The sequence below is a fragment of the Rhinolophus hipposideros genome (assembly GCF_964194185.1).
Source record: "Rhinolophus hipposideros genome assembly, chromosome: 19".
NCBI classification, from domain to species: domain Eukaryota; kingdom Metazoa; phylum Chordata; class Mammalia; order Chiroptera; family Rhinolophidae; genus Rhinolophus; species Rhinolophus hipposideros.
Genome location: NC_138065.1, coordinates 229663 through 250854, shown reverse-complemented (window position 1 = coordinate 250854; position 21192 = coordinate 229663). Strand labels below are relative to the sequence as shown.

Here is a 21192-nt window from a genome sequence, read left to right as displayed (position 1 = left end):
TAAAATATTTTTCATTTTAAACTTTTTTGCATAAAACATTCAGGTGTGTCAAAAAGCAGAAACTGAAAAAAAAATTTTTTAATTTAAAAATTTCCCTTCCACTCTTATCCCTCCCCATCATCTCACTTCTCATCACCAACTCCCACAGCTAAACTCTACGTTTAATTTCTCATTCATCCTTATCAGTTTTCTTTATGCATTTACATGTTAATATTTATAGCGATTATTTTTCTTCTTTTTTACACTAAAGGTAGCATAATTATGTACTCATTCTTTTGCATTTGCACTTTTCTTTTAGTATGTCTTTGATATTTCAAGTTGCATGTTCAACTTTGTGCACTGTCAAAATTAGAGCTTATTTTCAAACGAGTTGGTCCTGCCAGCCATGAGTTGAGTCTGGAAACTGCTTAACTATTGTACCAAGAGTAGGCAGTTCCAACCCAGAGGTGGAGATACTGGAAATGATATCCTTAATTTTCTCTTACAATGTGAACAAAGCACTTTCTTTCTCAAACTGTGTGATGTTCAAAGAGGTTTGAGTATGGGCTCCCTGGGTCTTTGTCTCACACACCAAAAACCAGATCACATCAATACAAAAGGGACCAGATGACTAGGAGAGAGAAGCTGGCAGAGAGCCTGTGCTATCCACCTGCCAGAAGTCAGGGAACCCAGAAGTCTTCCGCACAATCTAACATCATTACACCCTCCCCTCCATTCGTTCCCTCTTCAAGCCCCAAATCTGTCAACCACTTGCCACTCATTCTCACTAAGGAACCCTGTCATCTCTTTTAGTCACTTCTGGACTTTGTTCCTGATCATAGGGTTTCTTCTTACTTCTGGATGGAGCACAGGAAGGAGCCACAAAGGATGGCTTTGTGTTATGCCAAAGCTGAGAGCACATCTGCTGTGAGAGCAAAGGCAGCTTAAGTCATAATAGTGGGGCCAGAAGGCTTTTCCCACTTTTATGATGTCACTAAGTGGTCCGACTGTTGAGCATTTAGAAACAATGGCCTATATTTTCTCAGTCTCTGATGGTTCCTTTCACATTCTTGCTCTAACTGAGATCTGGTTCTCTCCCATTGACCCTGCTTCCTTTGCAGACTTTCTCACTAGCAGCTGGTTTTTCTTCCCTTTGTACCACTGAGCCTGGAGGTGGGTCAGTTCCTACTACTCCTCAGTGCCTCTTCCAGAGTGTTCTCTCCTCTCTAAAAACTCCTAGCCTTGGAGCTTTTCTCCTAGATTTCACACCTTTCTTTTGCTGTTATCTACAGACTGTGGAGGTCATTCCTTGAAAAATTAGGCCCTTAGATCACTCTCACTCTCCAATACTACTCCTATCATGATTCTTGGTGATTTCAGTATGCAGAAAGACAATCTGGTAATCCAGTAATCTGGTCTGCAAATTCCCTGCTCTCTCCTACAGTGATCTTGTTTTCAATTCCTTGCTTGCAACCCTCTCATGTGGCCATAAGGTAGACCAGTGTGTCCCAACTTCTTTTACTTTAGTGCACAGTAATAAACACATTTTACATCCAGACTCTATACATGAATTCGTGTATAGATTTCAGTTTCTTAACTTAAAGTTCTACAATCCACTATTTTCCTTTGCTACTTTTAAGTAAAAGAATATATAAAGTTAGTACCAAATAAGTGTTGATTCATATTTAAATAAATTTTTTGAAATCCAAAATAAATAGAAAAAGTAAAAAAAGAAAATTGGGTTTGCCCTTCAAAGCTGATTTCTCAGTCTACAAATGTTTTTCTGCTGTGAGAGCTGCAGGTTTAAATATACAATTACCTGACACCACCTTGACATATCGAATAGGCATCACAAATGTACCGTGTCTAAAATCAAACTGCTTCTCACTCCCTTGTGCATCCAACTTGGTCTGACCCACATCAGTAAAGAGCAATTCAGTCTTACGTAAAAACCTTAGGGCCATTCCTGACTCCTGTTCTGTCATCTCATGTCTAGTCCATCATTTAGTCCAATGTCGCTGCCTGCAAAAAACTCCCAGAACGTGAGACTTCCAATGCCCCCCACTATTAAGGGAATATCAAACCACCATCATCTCCTATTGTGTCATTATAGCACCAACTAACTAACTAAGTTCCCTACTTAAATTCTTGTCTAATCCTAAACCTGAGTGAATCTAAGAAATGTGAGTCAGATCATGCCATTTGTCTGCTCAAACTCTCCAAGGGCTTCTCAGAATAAAAATCAAACTCTTGAACATGACCTACTGGGCCCCACCCAATGTGACCCCCACCTCCTTCCAACCCCCTGTGCTGCATCCCCAATTCCAGCGCCATGCTTGCTTGTCCCCGCCTCTAGGCCTTCGGATGGGGTTCTCTCACATATCTGCTCCATTTATTCTTGAACTGTCTTAGGTTTCTGCCCAAATGCTACATTGTTAGAGAGGTATTTCCTGACTGTCTTATGTAAAGTAGGAACAGTGTGGCCACCTCCCTGTCCCATCCCCAGCCTGCTCAGTTGTATAGTCTGTTCGCTGTCTACTCCCATAGGAGTGCAAATAGAGTGAGAGCAGGGACCTACTTTGATTTGTTAACTGCTGAGTCCCCAGTGCCTAGAGCTGAGCCTGGCATGTAATAGGCATGGCAATAAATATTTGCTGAGTGAATGTTAGGGAAGAGACCAGGATTGGGCCTCATTGGATAAGAACGCAGAGAATTGAGAGAGAAAGGACATGTGTGTGAGACTGTGTGTGTGGGAGTTAACTTAGAAGAAAAGAGAGGATAGAGGGATAAAAATGCAAAGACTGCTATAAAAGGTAAAAGAGGAAGGTAACAAAAAAAGTAATGGGAAGCAAATAGAAATAAATAGTAATGAAAACTGGGACATCAGAATGACACAGTGGCCCAGCACCTCAAAAACGAAGTTGTTTGGAAAGAGGTGAAGACCAATAGAGATGATGTTCTTATTTTTCTGCTTTTTTTTCAGTCAAAAATTACTCATTACTTATACAAAGGATTTTCTTGAGTGCTATGGATGATGAAAAGAAGTAGAAGTCCTCAGAACATTTTGTCTAGGTAAGAAGTGAAAATATTCAGAGGGAAAAAGGTGGATAAATACAGAGGGTGCCAAAAAATGTATACACATTTTAAGAAAGAAAAAAATTGTATTAAAATTGTAATACAGTGTGACACTAGCATTCATTTGATTAATGCCATCTTTTGAGCGAACTTCATAGTACGCATTACTACGTAATACAATTCAACTTCGAAAAGTAATACATAGATAACATATCTTAAAATGTGTACATTTCTTTGGCCCCCCAGGTACATGAGGTGATGCGTGGTTGACTATGAAACAGGGCGTCAATCACTGTCACATATGTCACACAGTTTGGAAAGTGTTGTTGGGTCAGCTTCCAACCCATGCTTGGACTTTGAAGGACAGGTTACAGTGGCCGATGGGAGGGGAAAGGGAGGAGCTAGCAGATGGGATGAGCATTGGCAGGGCTTGTGTCACTCCAGGGACATCCCCATTTGGTAGCCTACCTTTTTGTAAACCAATATTTCAGGCACTTTGAACCGTGCAGGCACTGTGTGCGCACACAGAATGTGCCCAAGACATACATTTTTTCATGGAATGAATGAGAGCCATTTGGATGAAACTCAGTGGGCAATGGGACAGAAGGTTTAAATGGAGCCTATCTCAGGAAATGTTGCTTTATATAGGATTTGGAAAACAGTGTGGTGACTCTTTTTGGCAAAGAGGTTGAATTTCTGGAGGGGAGTAGACAGAACAAACGTTAGAAAGTTAGGCTGAGGTGAGATTAAGGAAGGGCTTGGATGCCACCCGAGGAATTACATGAGATGTCCTCAGGGAGGTTAGGGATAAGCAGGGGAAGGCCCTGAAGAAGTCATTTGGGGGGGGGAGGGGGCTGTTAGTCTGGAGTCTGCAATGGTGGGGATCCTAATGGGGCTGTAGAGAAGTCAGAGGCAACATTACAGAACTTCAGGCATGACACATTGTGGGCACGCAGCATTTGTTAAATGAATGCAGCGTTAAATTATAGAGGTACTGGGGCTAGCATGGAAGATTTAAGAAAATTTTAGGAAGGTGGGATCATTAGGAATTGTTTTTGAAGAATGAGAAGTAAATATGGGGGTTTGAAGCAACTCCACCCTTCGGCTTCCCTCTCTTTGACGATGCCTCTCCGCAGGTGCTTTAGGATGAAGAAACCCAGCGGGGCCATGATCCTTAACCGTAATTTCCTGGCCACCAGTCTGGTCTGCTTGTCTTTCATCCTCTCTTCCTGGGTAGAACTAGAACTACCTGGACATGCCAATGTCCTCGTCAGTGCGCTCTTCGCAGATTGCAGCCAGAAGATGTGTCAGATGCTTGAACACAAGCCAAGGAAGGTGCTGGTCTGAAAGGGGGAAACTCACTGGTGGGAAGCTGGATACTCAGCCCCGCCTCTTTCCGTTGACACCCACCCACTTTTCCTGTGCTGCCTCTGAAGACCAGGGACTGGGCTCCTCCGACGAGGACCTCACCATACTCTCTCTCCTCATTCTTCCTGGGCAGCCTACTTCATCCTGGGTGAAATGTCCATGATCAGAGCCCTCCTCCTCTCATTCTGCTTGAACTTTTTGCTGCTGATCTTCCCTCCGTTATTCCCTGAGACCCAGAAACAGCTCCTTTTCTGTGCTTTTATCTGCATTGCCACAGGTACAGAGAGGCAGGAATGAATTCCGGATGTCTCGGCTTGGGTGAAAATTTAGCTTGATTAGCTTCTTTGAAAATGTTCAGGACGGCACAAAGGAAAAGACAAATCTAGGAGGAAAAACAGTCTCAAAGGAGGCAGAAGGAGAATGAGGGTCAGCAGCAACGAAATAATTTTGGTTCATTGATCATGGTACTGAACTAAAACCTTAAGTATTGGGACAGGCTAATCAAAACATTTATCTCCCCTGTTTTTGGGTTGACAGGTACTCTTATGTTCCTCTCATTACTTATGTACTCTGTGCAAGTTTTGGAAGAGGTTCTGGGACCTGAGCCACCAAAAGTCACCTATAAGCTTCCTCACTTCATAAATTTATCCAGCTCTGCCTTATTTCTATTATCTGGTGAGTGATCAACGGACTCTGAGGTTGAGGAGGGTGAGTTAACCTCCCAGGAAGTGGGCAAAGCTTATTTCCTTGGTCTCCCCTTTCTTTTTGTCTAATGGTCTCGTGTACGCGGAGGTTACATTAACAGCCAATCCCTAACCTTCTCCTTTTCCTCTTTGGTTTCTGGGGATGAATATCTCTTACAATGTTCATCCATCACTTCTTCCTACTGCGACCTATTTAAAAATTTTTCTTTCTTGGTTTCTTCCTGCACTTCAGTTTTACAGTATAACCGCCCAAAGTGGGGTTGAGAATCAGTCTCTCTGCACCAAACACATCTTGAACAAGGGGTAGAATACAGACTATGGGAAAGAACTATTTCCTTTTCCTGACACTAGAACATAGAAGACAATGCGAGGACCAGTTACAGAATTTGTGGAGTCCAGTGCACAATGAAAATGTGGAGTCTCTAGTTCAAAAATTGTTAACGATTTTAAGACGATTACAGCAGAGCATTAAACAAAGAAGAGGCTTGTCTGTGTGTAGGACCCTGTGCAGCTGCCCAGGTCATGTGCCCAGAGAGCCAGCTCTGGCAGTGTGGTACAGGGTGGTCATACAGAAGTATGTGGGTGACCCACTCTTTGGTCCCTGCACCCTGTTAAACTCTTTGAAAATTAGAGACTGTCCGCACCAGAATCATCAGTATAGTTATTTCCTTAGGAGCCTTCTGCCTTCACAATTGCCAGTGTTTTGGAACTGTTGGAGTTTTACAATACCAACCAAGACACGTGGATACCATTTCATCAGACGAGACCAAACTGAACCTAAAACCAAACAGAAAGAATGAACTCCGTAAAGTGGACTGTCCACGCATAGTGGGAGATTCTTCTGCTGCTGACACTTACTCCAACAGCAGTGTCACTCATTCTGCAAAGAGCTGACTTCTCCCCCTTGATCTGTTCATTTTCCAGAGACCAAGACCATAGGTGTGTTTCATGGCAGAGAAAAGCGAAGAAGGGGGAGAGCTGTGTGTGCATAAGAAGCAGAGGTGCAGCCTTTTGTTTTGGGTCCTAGATGATGCAGCGGCCTCCTCTCCACTGTCTCTACCAACCAACCCTGACAGGGCTTCCTTTTCTGCAGGGGTATTTCACTGTAACAAAACTCCTTCCCCACCTGTGAAGTTTAAGTGTTGACTAAAATCCTCTTCACTCTGGACGTCTCGTGACTGGTATTTCCCGCCAGTGTGATTGCAGTAGATGTTGCTGGTGGGTGTGATCTCTAGGTTTGGTGGAGGGTCTTCCTCACTCTGGTATCACCAGATGGGCAATAACCATTTGGTCCTACTACACATAAAGCCATCGCTGTGGAAAAGGACAGCACAAGGATCCTACAGACCAAACAGTGAACTAGTGAAACGAGTGCTTATGAGGAGACTTACTGCTGGTCCTGACGGATGGAAGATTCTCGAAATGAGGCAGGTGCCTGCCCAAGAAGATGGTCTCAACTCAACTTGCTGTTCTAATTCTACAGCAGAGGTGTTCCTCTTTGGTTCTGACTGAGGCACAGGCACACCTTCTTGTTAAATCCCAAAGAAATTGCAGAAATAAAACAACAGAATGTGGTGTGAAAGTCTGCAAAATAATATGTAACTAATAAGCTCAAAGGCATGGCACTGTGGCTTAGTTGGTTAAAGCACCTGTGTAGTAAACAGGAGATCCTAGATTCAAATCCCAGCAGGACCTTAAGCTTCAGGGTTCCCTAAGACGTAATTATCAAAGGCAAGTCCTGGTCCCCGCTGATGACAACTTATGTGTATGTTGCATAAATTGAATGCTGTGATAACTGTTCCTCCCTTCTGCATGGTTTGGACTGTGTCATCAGTGACATTTTGAGAAGTTATGTAACATGATAACATCTTAAAAGAGAGGAAAAAGGATGATTAGTAAAACAACATAACAAAACAAAACAAAAAACCTTAACAAGAGGCTGGAGGCAAATGCGACTTAAAGTCCTTAGATTAAAAGGCTAGAAATAATTCATCAAACCTTGAAATAGTTTTCACGTTTTAGCTGATCCTTTTCTCCTGATATTCTAGGGCTTGACCTCAAAGTACTGTAGGGCTCTACACATGCACCCTCCGTCCCCCTCCTTAGTGATATGCACGGCCTCCCTTGTCAAGCAAGGAGTGTCAAGCATTGCTCTCAGCTTCTTGCTTCTCCCTGTAAGGAATGGAGAAATTGGATGACTGTAGCCTTTGGGAGCAGTTGTGGGCCCAGTGCAAAATGAAAACGCAGGGCCTTCATTTAAAAATTATTGAAAATTTCAAACCAGCAACAGCAGAGCATTAAATCAAGTGTCCGGCCTTGTGCAAATGCACAGGTCGCATGTCTAGGAAGCCAGCCCTCTGTGGGAGTGCAGTTATTGGCCGAAAGGCTAGGTGTTAAAGGATGCCTAAATAGCTCCTCACCAGCATTTGGTGATGGGTTTTAAAGGACACCTAAAAAGATCCTCACCGGCATTTGGTGTTGTCAGCGTTCTGGATTTGGGCCATTCTAATAGCTGTGTGGTGGAATCTTGTTTTAATTTGCACTTCCCCAATGACATGTGACGTAGAGCATCTTTCCATATGCTTATTTGCCATTTGTATACTGTGTCCTCTTTGGTGAGGTTTCTGTTAAGGTCTTTGATCCATTTTTTAATTGGGTTGTTTTCTTCTTATTGAGTTTTAAGAGTTCTTTGTATTATATTTTGGATAACAGTCCTTTATCAGGTGTGTCTTTTGCCAATATTTTGTCAGTCTGTCTTGTTTTTTTATTCTCTTGACAGTATCTTTCACAGAGCAGAAAATTTAAATTCTAATGCAGTCCAGCTTTTTAATTATTGTTTTTTCATGGATTGTACCTTCGGTGTTATATCTAAAAAGTTGTTGCCAGACTGAAAATCATCTAGATTTTCTCCTATGTTTGATATTAAAATGTAAAATATACTTGGTGAAATAAGTCAGATAGAGAAAGACAAATAACATCTGATCTCACTTATATGTGGACTCTAAAAAAAACAAAAACAACAGAAGAACCCCACAATAGAATGAGCTCATAGATACAGAGAACAGATTGGTGATTGCCAGAGGTGTAGCGTGAGAGGTTTGAGAAATGGGTGAAGGGGTCAAAAGGTAAAACTTTCAGTTATAAAATGAATAAGTCATGGGGATGTTCTGTGTAGTATGGTAAAGTTAATAATACTGTTTTCCATACATGTTTGAAAGTTTCTGAGAGTAGATCTTAAAAGTTCTTATCACAAGGAAAAAAATAATTCTAACTATGTATGCTGGTGATATTAATTAGATTTATTGTGGTGATCGTTTCACAGTATATACAAATATGGAATCATGTTGTATACCTGAAATTAATGTTATATTTCAATTATACCTCAATTAAATATATATATGTATACATATATATATCTGGCATACTTTAACAGTTGAAAAATGTTCATGAATTCTTTTTCTCTTTCAAAGACATTTCTATTTATCTGCCACAGAATTTTATCCCAATTTTTATGTTTACAAGTTATGGCTGATTACTGTATCATACTACTCTGAAACAAATATATATATATATTATATAATTTATATGTAATATGTATATATATTATATATATATATATATACTATATACCAGAAAATGTATATACATTTTAAGATATGTTATCTATGCTCACCGTCATCAGAAGTGTGTGGACGCTGATGGTAACCACTTTGCCACTTTGAGTACTTCTTATAATTGCAGAAGTCAAACATGATTTGTATTTATCTTTTGTTATCGGTATATATTGATTATTACAATTAATAAGGTTTTTCCTTTCTTAAAAGGTGTATATATATATTTTTTGCTATATATATATAAAACATATTTTTATTTGTCTCTGTATTTTAAGTGCTTTTATTTTGGTTTGAGTTGTTTTTAAATTTAATACTAGTAGTATGCATTCAATCAATAAAAATACAGTATATAAAAAAACTGTATGGAAGCTTAACGGAAAGGACAGGGCTCCACCCGCAGTGTCTGCGGATGCAAATTTCTAGGGAATAGATTTCCTAGGTGAGTAATTTGGGGAAGAGCTGGGGAACTAAATTTGAAAGAGCTCAGAAAACGAGGTCCCACCGAGATTTGAACTCGGATTGCTGGATTCAGAGTCCAGAGTGCTAACCATTACACCATGGGGCCTGTCTGTTAATTAATTGTCTTAAACCCTTTGGTGACATACTTTTTCCTCCCTTAGTGCCCTAGCCCATTCCAGAGGTATAAATAAGCCCACCTGCTTTTCCTCCTCTAGGAGTAAGTCGTGGGCCCACCTGTCACGTGGGCCAACACTTTTTACACCAGTCTTCCCGGAAAACACTGACTTCCACACATCAGGAAGCGCCTCCTCCCGCCCACCCCGCATTTCCTCCCTGTGGTTCCGGACCTACTGCCCCGCCTCTGTCTTCGCTGGACAACAGGTGAGGTTGTTTGCGACCCCATCTGTTTCAGAGGACACGTGTTTTGTGTTGTCACCTCACGGATTACACTGCTTGTGGGGTGGGGACCGTTGTCATTGTTACAGGTGAGGCACCTGCGGCAGAAACGAGAGACCCTTAAACCTGCTTTGTCATCGGGTCTTCTTTCTTGAAAACCCTTTTACTGGGGTGGAACCTGCCACTTTCGCAGACGCGCTATGGGAAGGTTTTACCTAAGTCACGGGGACCCCATGGTGTTTACGGGGAAGTGAATGTGCTCGGAGGACACGGCTGGAGGAAGATGCCAGCGGCTGTGGAGCGCAACTTAGGGGTGTTGGAGGAGCGCGCCGGTACCCTGCTTTGCGTTCACCGACGGGTGTGTGCGCAGGGGCTCCCCCAGCCGGACTGTCTCCCCCGCCCCACCGCGTGTGTCCCTGTCCCGCACACACGGGGCTCACTGGAAAAGCCACAGGTCCGCGGTTACCGGGCTGGGTCTCCGGGAACGTCCTCTGCGGGCCGGAGCAGGGCTTTGTTCTGGGTACGCGTCTAGGAGCGAGCGCTTCCGTTTCGCGGTGCTGGAGAGCCCGGCTTTGCTTCTAGTGGTTTCCCGGGATTCAATGGCTCTGTGATAAGAGATGGCCTGGTGGGAACGAAGGCTCAAAGCTTGCAGGTTGGGGCTGCTTCCAGGACTTCACATTTTTAAGCGAGGAAACGTTGGAGGCTTCGAGGACGATGCGCCCCCTGCGGACACAGATTATAAAGCGCAAAACAAAACAAACCCCACAAAACACCCCAAACAAAGAACAACAACCCCCACCCCACCCCACCCTGTAACTCTCCCTGTAAAAGACCAGGATTCCTGTGCAATTGCCTTGCAACGGACTTTTTACAAGATAGGTCTTATTGGACAAAGTCTTTAAATTCGTTCTTTTCTGGGAAGCTGGGTTGGGAGTTTTCCTCGAGCCTAGAAGAGGTTGAGGATGACCAAGGAAAGTTGTTGCTTGCACAGAGCAGGTAGGAAATCCTCAAGAAAGGGTAGAAATCCTCTGCGGGAGATTCCCAACCTCAAAGTCTGGCTGAGACAAGGAAAAGGTCATTACAGAGGAGCTGCTTTTAAGCCTGCTTCAGGAAAACCCTGTGGATCGCTCCTCTCTCCATATAAATCAGCGATAAATACACTAGTTTAACTCCATTTTCCAACACCAAAGGCAAAAATGGCTCCAATTCCCTTGACCCTGTTAACCTAAAAGTAAAAGGCCAAAGTGAGAGGCAACAAGCATTTATTTGAGATCAATATGAATAACTATTCAGGAAACAGATTCAAACATAAGCCCAAATAGTGTTTTGATTCGGAGACAAAGACAGTGGGTATTTATAAGAAGAGGAAGGGGAACAATTCCATCAGAAGGAAGGCATATTTATGGGTGCAGAAAAAGCCTACATAGTGACGTTAATTATAAACGTTGTTACTAATTGTTAGTCCCCTAGCCGTCAATTCAGTAGTCCCATGTGATTTTTGTTATCTTTGCAGTTTTTTGGGACAGTGTTGCTTTTGGCTGAATTAAGAGGTTTTTATTTTTGACGTTTTAACATTGCGAAGGTTTGAGGCATAAGACGTGCCAGACACTTCTTGTGACACTTTTGAAGAGAAGTGTCAACAAAACAGGCAACTTACTGAATGGGAGAAGATATTTGCCAATGATCCATTCAATAAGGGGTTAATATCCAAAAGTATAAGGAATTCATACCACTTAAAACAAAAGAAAAACCCAAACAAATCAACTTTAAAATGTGCTGAGGACCTGAATAGACATCTCTCCAAAAAAGACATGGAGATGGCCAAGAGACATAAGATGCTCAGCATCACTGATCATCAGGGAAATGCACTGTGACATGCCATATTGTACATGGTGTGTGTATCAACAGTACAGTTCAGTCTACAAATCATTACTCAGCGGGTAAAAATATCTACGGTCACATAGCAAGCAGTGGCCAGAACCTCGTCCTTCCATTCCTTATCCAATTGGGCTTCATTACACCTTGTGCCTCCATCTGGTGTTTGGCAAGTACCAGGTGGAGACTTGCATTCTGATTAATTCCTTCTGATTAATCCCATCCCCAGGGCTCCTCGCAGCCACCTCACCTTCTCTCAGAATGCCTCAGCGAAGGCACCTCCTCCCCACCGCTGTTTGCAACAGGAAGGGGGCAGGAGAACTGGCAGGCTTTCCCGCCCGCGTTCCTTTAGTTTTCAATTCGGTCGGAAGATCCAAATACAAAATAGGCCCTTTTTGGAAATAAGTTTTTCACTTTTTTCTTTGGAGGTTTACACTATAATCTTAACGTCAGGTCTGTCCGAGGCTACGGTAGAGCTAAGCGCCTTTTCTAGACTCGGTAAACCCGGGTCATCCTAACCGTTAGAAAAATCAGCTAAATGGCTTCCGGTTTTATTTCCTTGGCAAATTGCTGCACTCTAGATTTCCAGATACTGCAAAGTAAGACGTGGGGAAGTTGGTATGTTAAAAGTTTTCAAACCAGAAATTCTTGCAAAACCCAAAATTTTCTGTCGCCTTAACAAGTGTCAGGTAAACGCCAAATTTAGGTTAAATGTTACTTTTCAAGCCATCACCCAAAGGGCGAAACGCAACAAAAGTGCAACAACTTTTCTTGAAAGGATAAGTGGCTCTGAAAAGAGCCTTTGAGGTCTGGTGCAAAGGCGCTTACGTGCGAGTCTACTTGGAGCTGGTGTACTTGGTGACGGCCTTGGTGCCCTCGGACACGGCGTGCTTGGCCAGCTCCCCGGGCAGCAGCAGGCGCACGGCCGTCTGGATCTCCCGGGACGTGATGGTCGAGCGCTTGTTGTAATGCGCCAGGCGCGACGCCTCGCCCGCGATGCGCTCGAAGATGTCGTTGACGAACGAGTTCATGATGCCCATGGCCTTGGACGAGATGCCCGTGTCCGGGTGCACCTGCTTCAGCACCTTGTACACGTACACCGAGTAGCTCTCCTTGCGGCTGCGCTTGCGCTTCTTGCCGTCCTTCTTCTGCGCCTTGGTCACCGCCTTCTTGGAACCCTTCTTCGGGGCGGGCGCGGACTTGGCCGGCTCGGGCATGGTCAGGGAAGTAAGGCAAAAAGCAGGAAAGACCAGCGGAGACTGCAAGCGCCTTCTCGGTCCACAGCTACTTAAAGGAGGCAGTGAGTAAAGACGTGTCTGATTGGCGGTGAACGCTGCAAACGTCACGCCTGAACGTGGTCCAATCACAATCGGTGTATTTCCAACCCAGGGCTCCATTGGCTTAAGCGAAACGGCCGTAACTTGGCGCGGATTTACGTTCTAGCCCCAGCACCACTATAAGAAGGGGCGCCCTGGGTAACTCGCGGCAGACACCAATTGGATCGGCAGCTTCTTGTGTCATGTCTGGACGCGGAAAGCAAGGCGGCAAGGCGCGCGCCAAGGCCAAGACGCGCTCGTCGCGGGCCGGCCTGCAGTTCCCCGTGGGCCGCGTGCACCGGCTGCTCCGCAAGGGCAACTACGCCGAGCGGGTCGGGGCCGGCGCGCCCGTGTACCTGGCGGCCGTGCTGGAGTACCTGACGGCCGAGATCCTGGAGCTGGCGGGCAACGCGGCCCGCGACAACAAGAAGACGCGCATCATCCCGCGCCACCTGCAGCTGGCCATCCGCAACGACGAGGAGCTCAACAAGCTGCTGGGCAAGGTCACCATCGCGCAGGGCGGCGTCCTGCCCAACATCCAGGCCGTGCTGCTGCCCAAGAAGACCGAGAGCCACCACAAGGCCAAGGGCAAGTAGAAGTGACCTTACTCGGTGGCAGTTCCAGTAGATCCAGTCCGAACCAAAGGCTCTTTTCAGAGCCACCCACATTTTCACCAAAAGGGCTCGCGTGTTCCTTTAAGCTGATAATTGAAAGTGACACTTAGCGCACAGGGCCGGTAGATGTCAGTAGTTAAACACCCCAGAAAACTAAAAGGAACCCATCCACTTTTGAAAGTTAACAATTCAAACAAGTTGCCATCGGCTTATTAAAACGGATAGATACTTCGTTTTTAATTAAAACTATAAGTACAGCCGGTCTTCTGGATTAAGCCGTGCGAAAGAGATTGGGGAAGAGCAATGCTTGCCCATAGGTGACTATTTAGATACAAATCTAGTAGCCTACAGATCAAAACCACCTTTGAACTCTCCAGAGCACCTGTTTTGCATCTTAACTGGGAAGAGCCATCTGCAATTCGCCCCTGTCCACCTGTGCTGGGCCCTAATCACTTGGAAAAGAAAGATGCTACATGTCCCCGGAGCCCTGTCCTGTAGGCCCAGCTTAGCATGGACGTCAGCGGGGCTTGAAAAAGGCACACACAGGAATCTTGTACCAGGTGCAAGTCAGAGTATTTTTTCTTAGCCCCATTTCACACACACCGCAGTGGAAATTGTGAAACAGTGGATGGAGTGCTCTTAAATGAGATGGTACAGTGAGTGGAGAAATGTGTTCATGTAGTTATGTCAATTATGAAGTTACCTCAATTATTCCGAATACAATCGATTACTAACCGTCTTGCTGCATTTAGAAAATCTACGAAAAGTTTGGAAGATCTCTAAAAGATCTCAATTCAAATATAGAAATCAAGAAATTAACGTGAAATTAGCCTTCCTGAAGTTGAATGAGGCTAAGAAAATACGTTGGCCAATCAGCGCGCGCCTTTTCAAAAAGATTAAAAAGAAAAAAGCTAGTTTCAGGTGCGAAACTAACATTTTTAGTCAGCGAAAAAGGTACATCGTTGTAATATTTATTAAATTTTGCCGGAAAAGGTAAAGAACATTGTAAAGAAACGAAACGAAAACGGGAGAAAGGATTGAAAACATCAGTAGCTCCAGGACCGGTGGCAGGAAGATGTTAATTTTAGGTCTGAACACATCCGTGGTTCTCGTGATAAAGAAGCGGGCGCCTCTTCCAATACCGTCCCTGTTAGGTGTGATGGACAGATGCCAGGTCCAATCAGAGCGGGACTCTCGTTATATAAACTGGTGCAAGTTCCTGCCGTTAGCATTAGCTACTTCGTCTCCGGAGTTACCGATGGCTCGCACGAAGCAGACGGCGCGCAAGTCCACCGGCGGCAAGGCCCCGCGCAAGCAGCTGGCCACCAAGGCGGCCCGCAAGAGCGCGCCGGCCACCGGCGGCGTCAAGAAGCCCCACCGCTACCGGCCGGGCACGGTGGCGCTGCGCGAGATCCGGCGCTACCAGAAGTCCACGGAGCTGCTGATCCGCAAGCTGCCCTTCCAGCGGCTGGTGCGCGAGATCGCGCAGGACTTCAAGACGGACCTGCGCTTCCAGAGCTCGGCGGTGATGGCGCTGCAGGAGGCGTGCGAGGCGTACCTGGTGGGGCTGTTCGAGGACACCAACCTGTGCGCCATCCACGCCAAGCGCGTCACCATCATGCCCAAGGACATCCAGCTCGCGCGCCGCATCCGCGGGGAGCGTGCGTAAGCCGCCTTCCCCAGTTAGCATCCCCTGTCCCCAAAGGCTCTTTTCAGAGCCACTTCCGTCCTCACCGAGAGTGGCTGTTGCACTACTGGCTTGGCCGCTAAAGACGCACCCGGAGGGCAGACATGAGGAAAGTGGCTAAGAGTTAATCCGGTTCCCGCTCAGACCACGGATACCTCGTTTTCTCACGCAGTATCGTAGTAAAGTGGATTAAGCCCTCACGTACTGTGTACCTACTTCAGGGAACTGGGGTGCTTAACGGCAGTTAAAGCCACACCCTTGAGTAACCCAGCCGTAAAGCAAAGCCCCGGGAAAGGAGTTGTAGTCACCTGGTCATGTGGCATTCAGAGCACCTCCAACTCCGCATGTTAATCTGGCATCAGAGTTGTGGTTAGTGCTGATTTATCTACATGTTAGGAAGTCTAGGGTTTCGATAGCGTTTCCCTTTGAGAATTGATTCTCATTGTTTAGCGGCAGCATCCGGTAACCCTACAAGGTAATAAATGAAGTGTTACCCTTCTTCACACCACTCCTAGATCTAATACTGTAAAATTACTAAATTGGCCCTCAGGTTTGTTTTTGCCAACTTCTAGGGGTCTAGTGCAGACAAGCACCAGAAGCAGTCCACAGGTACCATGCCATCAACACTTGGTTATTCCCTGAAGTAGGAAACAGTGAGGCCATTTGGGGCAGTAGTACCCCTTAGCCCACCAGAGGTCCTATGCCTCACTCCCTTACAGAATGACAACAGGGATCACGTATGACATGTATGAAATACTACCACCAGGGCTGTTCATCTCTGAAGCTGTTTTAAAAGTTTGATGAATATTGCCCCTTTTCCTCTCCACGTAGGATATCATGGCATAAGACCAAAGATTGTGTCGTTTGCTGTTGTAACCCTAGAACAGACAAGGAAGGCCTGGCACGAGACGTGTTACATTCTAGTTGAATGAATGTTGCTAAATTGGTCTTTTAGGCCCAAGACCGCTCCCACTCTGCCTCAGGTAGCCACTGAGCCTTTCGCACCTGCACTGCGCATTCCATCCCAGATGCTTTTTAGTCACCACTTGTATGTAGAGTAGATATAATACTGACAGCAACAATTTTATAAAGCTGTACAGTTTCCAAAGTATTCTTGCATGTCTTTTTGTATGTGAACCTGACAATAGCTCCCGGGGTTTACACGGGGCATTGTTACTCCCTGTCTAGCTCTAGAAATGTTTGTCTTTTCCAAACGTACTTGAGTATTGGGCGACAAAGCCAGATGTCAGTGCAGAAATCTTTCCACAAACCTGAGGAGGGGAGGAGGCGATTGGGATAAGCCTCCAATGGCTGTAGGAAAATAAAGGTGAATTAGTTGTTGGGTTTTTTTGTTTTTAAGTTGGGACAGGAAGGACTGTTTTCTTTTAAGGGAAAAGGCAGCTGAAGTTGGATTGCTCTAATGTCTCTCACCTCCTCAAAAAGGACATCTGCGTCAGTGAATACAGACATGTTCTGTTTGAAGCCTGTCTGGGCATAGAAAAGATTTTAGGAAATGTCCAAAAATCCTTTGATACTCTTCCCTTCAAAAAGTGGAGCCTAATTCCTCTTTCTTTGAGTGTGGACTGGGTTCAGAGACAGGCTTGTAGTGAAGAGAATATGGTCCATGGCGTAAATCATAGTGATGGCGCTACCCTGGAGACTAGGCCCTAGCCAGTAAGTACTTCCTGCTTGCTCTCAGCTCACTGCCCTGGGGGACCCTGCTGTCATGTTGGGAGGACACTGACAGCTCTGTGTTGAGACCTGCATGATTAGAACATGATGCCTCTCCCACAGCCAGTGAGGGGCTTCCAGCAGCACCTAAGTGAGCTGGCTCCAGCCCCATCAGGCCACCAGTTGACTGCAGCCCTTGCAAACAGCTTGACTCTATTTCTTGAGAGACCCTGAACAAGAACCATGCAGCTAATCCATTCTGGTCCCCAGCCTACAGAAACTGCCATATAATAAATCTGTTGTTTTAAGCTGCTATCTTTTGGGGTAGTTAATTATAGTACAATTAATACCTGATGCAATAGAAAAAAGAGTAGTTAGGAGTCATTTTGTTGACTCCACTAGTGTACATGAGATGACTACATCCCACAGTTCTGCAGCTTTCCACAGGGAAGTATGCGCTGATGGGAATGGGCCTTAGTCATTACTGAGTAATTAACAGGATTTTCTTTTGCTGCTACCCATAGAGAGGCTGGAGATCAATTTAGTGCTGCTAAAGATTTAGAAAGAGCATGAAGTCTAGTAGCTGCTCAGGTAAGGTTGCTTTCTGGGTATGCACCTCCCATGGTCACCTCTAGCTATTAACTTGGGTGGGGGGGAAATCCCACTTTTTAAATTTTTCCAGTTCACCTAGCAATGAGTAAGACCCCAAGAAATCAATTTCCCTGTGACCAGACATTGATTTACAAATCAGGATACCATTAATTTTTTCTTTAACATTTCCTAGCAAATGGCTAACAAACAATATTTATATGTCCTTCACTTTATTTATAAAGCTTTTTTACATTTATTGTCAAATTTGATTAATAAAACAAAATTGTGAGGTATGTTGGAACTGGGAGATGTAGCTAGGGCCCAGATATTTCACAAACAGGAATTTTCAGCATAGGGAGTTGGGCTAGACATTGGAGCTGAACCTTCTTGTTCTCTCATAGCCCTCCCTCCCTTCTGTTTGGAAACCTTCTCTTGCCAGAGATACCATTTCCAATGGTCAGATATACTTGTTAAATAACCATTACAAATCATTATTTAGTGACTCTACTTTTTCCCAATATAGACTGACAATCAAGTAGGTCACAGGTTATTTTAGATGCCATTTTCCTTAACTATGCAACGGGTACTTTATTTCCTCAAGAGATTGCTTTAAAGTTTAATTGTGGTGTTATATGAAACTGTCTAGGACAGTGCCCCAGAGAATGTAATTATGTGCACAGAAATACTCATTGAACTTAATTTCAGCTCCGAATCTTACTTTGTTGTACCTCTCCTAGATTTGGGAAAATACACCCAAATCATCTGATGAGATTACATTAAGTAGTCACTCTTGTTGAGTTTAAGGATACAATCCCATTTGATCAGTAACACACAACAACCATTTTAAGGATGCACTTCTGCTAATGGGCAAGCTTATTTCTCTGAAAATTTCTGTTAGTTTCTGTCTCACAAGGTAAAATTTCCCAAACTTGTCTTCCAAATCTGGATACAATGTGGATCACAGGAACTCCCTCTGTTTAGGAGGCAGGAAAGATGTTGAAACAATTAGATGAGAACAAATGCTTTCAATTTCTGTCCTCTGAGAGGATATTGACCAGGAGAGTAAAAACAGTCACCAGGAATTCATTTTAAATGATGCTCAGGGGGTACTCACTACAATGGGACGTGCTGCTGAGTCTTTTCCACTGATGTTCTCATGAAAGATGTTCTGAAATGTGAAAAATGGTTGTTTACATATCTCTGCTGGGAATAATAGGTTTCTTATCTGGACAAGATTAGAAATAGTGTACTTTCTTGTTGTCACACAACACCCTACCCGACTGTCCCCCCTGTGTCTTTCCTTGAGGAAAGAAAATCTGTGAGATTGTGCCTTTCTGGGACTTTGTTTTATCATGATGTTTACACCTCATGTCTCTCTGTCTGGTCCCCAAAAGATGGTTTGCAGCCAATGACGAGTAAGATTCCCCACAAGGGAACAACTCAAGCCAGGCAGAACAGTGTGCGGACCCCCAATGAGTTGCCTTGAAAGATCTGGGAAGGGGCCTTGCCTCCCCTTGCCGCTGCCTGGGATAAGCCACTGCTGATTCTGGGTTTCCTCTCTCACCTGATTTTGAGAGAAGTCATGAGAGCGATAATATCAGCTCTCTCCTCTAACCCTACAATTAAGTTTCAGCATGAGAGACCTGTCCCTAAAGAGGCACATACCACCATTGTTAAGACATCATGGGACTTTCTGTTTCAGCTCTTTACAGGCAAGGGTGATTGGTTTGAATCATTTTTCTGGTATGGTGTATGAGATTCACAGACCGTGGAAAAGACAATGCTACTTCCTTGTATGATAATCAATAAAAGCCACCAGTCGGCTTGATTCTGGGCTCCAGGCTCTTGTCAGGCTGTGAGACCCCCTGGTCTTCTGAGATTTAACTGCATTAAATCTCTGTTTGTTTCTTTCTTAAAACTTAACCCAACGCCGCCCCTTCTCGTTCCCTCACTGCCCATGTTGCCCTGGACGCAACACTTTCTGAGATGGAAACTGGTAGAAGGTGCATTTAACTTTTTTCTCCTAAGTGGCCTGAAAGAGAGTGTATGGGAATGACAGCTCTGTATTAGAAAAACGCCTTGAGTGTAGTAGTTTGTCATCTATCTCGAAGGAAAGAAAGGTCTCAGTTTTTTAAAATGAGACAGTTGAATGGCTAGCAATTACACGAAACATTTTAAAATTTCACTTGAAAACAGATAAATGCAAATTAAGACAATTGTAGAACACCAAACAGATTGGCAAAATCAGAAACCTGGGTATACCAAGTGTTGCGTGAGAGATCTTAACAATATTAACGCTTCCTACCCATGAGCAGGTATACGTTTCCATTTATTTGTATCTTCTTCAGTTTCTTCAGTATGTCATAATTTTCTGACTACACCTCTTTTTCCTCAACTTATTCCTAGGAATTTATTTTTTTTTTTTATGCAATTGTAAATGGGATTGCTTTCTTAATTTCTTTCTGATACTTTGTTATTGGTGTATAAAAAGGAAACCCATTTCTGAATATTAATTTTGTATCATGCTACTTTAGTGAATTCATTTCTCAGTTCTGATATTTTTTGGTGGAATCCTTAGGGTTCTCTCTATATAGTATGTCATCAACAAATAATGACTGTTTTACTTTCTTTCCAATTCGGATGTATTATATTTCTTTTTTGGTTTCATTGCTATGACTAGGACTTCCAATACTGTGTTGAATGAGTGGTGAAAGTGGAAATCCTTGTCTTGTTCCTGATCTTAAAGAGTTTTCAGCTTTTCATGGTTTAGTACAGTGTTAGCTGTGGGTTTGGGTAATTAGGCGCTTTTCTAAACCAAGGAGTTTAATTAAGCACCGCCCTTTCCATTTTACTGAAAATGTGTGTGAGGGCTTCCGGTCTGGGAACTCCCAGAACAGATGGAACTGGCCGGACGAGTTCCCAAATAGGTCCGCAGCACCACTATATAAAAGACTGCTTGCAAGGATACCTAAGTAGTGTTTCTTCTCCTTGCAAGCATGTCTGGTCGTGGCAAAGGCGGCAAGGGGCTCGGAAAGGGCGGCGCCAAGCGCCACCGCAAGGTCCTGCGCGACAACATCCAGGGCATCACCAAGCCCGCCATCCGGCGCCTCGCCCGGCGCGGCGGCGTCAAGCGCATCTCCGGGCTCATCTACGAGGAGACCCGCGGGGTGCTGAAGGTGTTCCTGGAGAACGTGATCCGGGACGCCGTCACCTACACGGAGCACGCCAAGCGCAAGACGGTCACGGCCATGGACGTGGTCTACGCGCTCAAGCGCCAGGGCCGCACCCTCTACGGCTTCGGGGGCTGAGAACGACCCCGTAAGCTCGCTTTCTGCAGCAAAACCAAAGGCCCTTTTCAGGGCCGCCCACTGCCTCTAGGGAAGTGCTGTGCGCAGCTTTCAGTTCACTGCTTTCTGTGACCGTGTTTTTTAGCTTAACCCCAGTGCTGTGCTTTTAGTGACAACTGTAGACGGGAAGGAGGCACTTGTCAGCCATCCTGGGCAGCGGCAGGAGTGGCTAAACCTTAGGCGCGTGAGGGGAGACTTGTGAGGGGTCAGGCAGGATCTAGCAAACCCGAAGCGTCTGCCTGCTCCGGCTTACCAATGGAGAAGGTAAAGCGGTTAACCCTAACTTTCGGGCCGGGGTCCCCATCCGCCCTTTGTTCCTGGGATAGGATTCACTCCCGGCCGCGGTGCCGCCTAGTAGGCGGACGGCAGTGACGGGAAGCCCTGGAAGGGCGCCGAGCTCGTCACGCCGTGTTTGGTCCAATAAACAAACTAGATAACTGCGAGGGTTCTGCCGGCCGTCCCCAGGAATCCCACGTTGCCCGCAAAACGCTGGGTG

The 21192-nt window shown here is 44.9% G+C and overlaps 5 protein-coding genes across 5 annotated transcripts in view; 4 read left to right on the top strand and 1 right to left on the bottom strand.

Annotated features, from left to right (window-relative positions):
* The window catches only part of LOC308510680 (histone H1.3-like), a gene marked incomplete at both ends in the record, with an annotated part of 269863 nt that overhangs the window by 243161 nt on the left and 5510 nt on the right, over window positions 1–21192 (top strand). The window lies entirely within an intron of this gene.
* LOC308510706 (histone H2B type 1-C/E/F/G/I) lies at window positions 9013–12782 on the bottom strand. Its single transcript, XM_081080427.1, has 2 exons — window positions 12299–12782; window positions 9013–10200 (listed from the first exon to the last, which is right to left on the bottom strand). The coding sequence occupies exon 1, from the start codon at window positions 12685–12687 to the stop codon at window positions 12307–12309; it is 381 nt and encodes a 126-aa protein (XP_080936553.1). The 5' UTR covers window positions 12688–12782; the 3' UTR covers window positions 9013–10200; window positions 12299–12306.
* LOC308510698 (histone H2A type 1) lies at window positions 12719–13382 on the top strand (the record flags this gene model as incomplete). The annotated part of the gene is made up of 1 exon (XM_081080419.1): window positions 12719–13382. The coding sequence occupies exon 1, from the start codon at window positions 12990–12992 to the stop codon at window positions 13380–13382; it is 393 nt and encodes a 130-aa protein (XP_080936545.1). The 5' UTR covers window positions 12719–12989.
* On the top strand, window positions 13349–15069 carry LOC308510687 (histone H3.1-like; the record flags this gene model as incomplete). Its single annotated transcript, XM_081080397.1, has 1 exon — window positions 13349–15069. The coding sequence occupies exon 1, from the start codon at window positions 14476–14478 to the stop codon at window positions 15067–15069; it is 594 nt and encodes a 197-aa protein (XP_080936523.1). The 5' UTR covers window positions 13349–14475.
* On the top strand, window positions 20346–20657 carry LOC308510720 (histone H4; the record flags this gene model as incomplete). The annotated part of the gene is made up of 1 exon (XM_081080445.1): window positions 20346–20657. One exon carries the CDS (start codon window positions 20346–20348, stop codon window positions 20655–20657), a length of 312 nt encoding a protein of 103 aa, XP_080936571.1.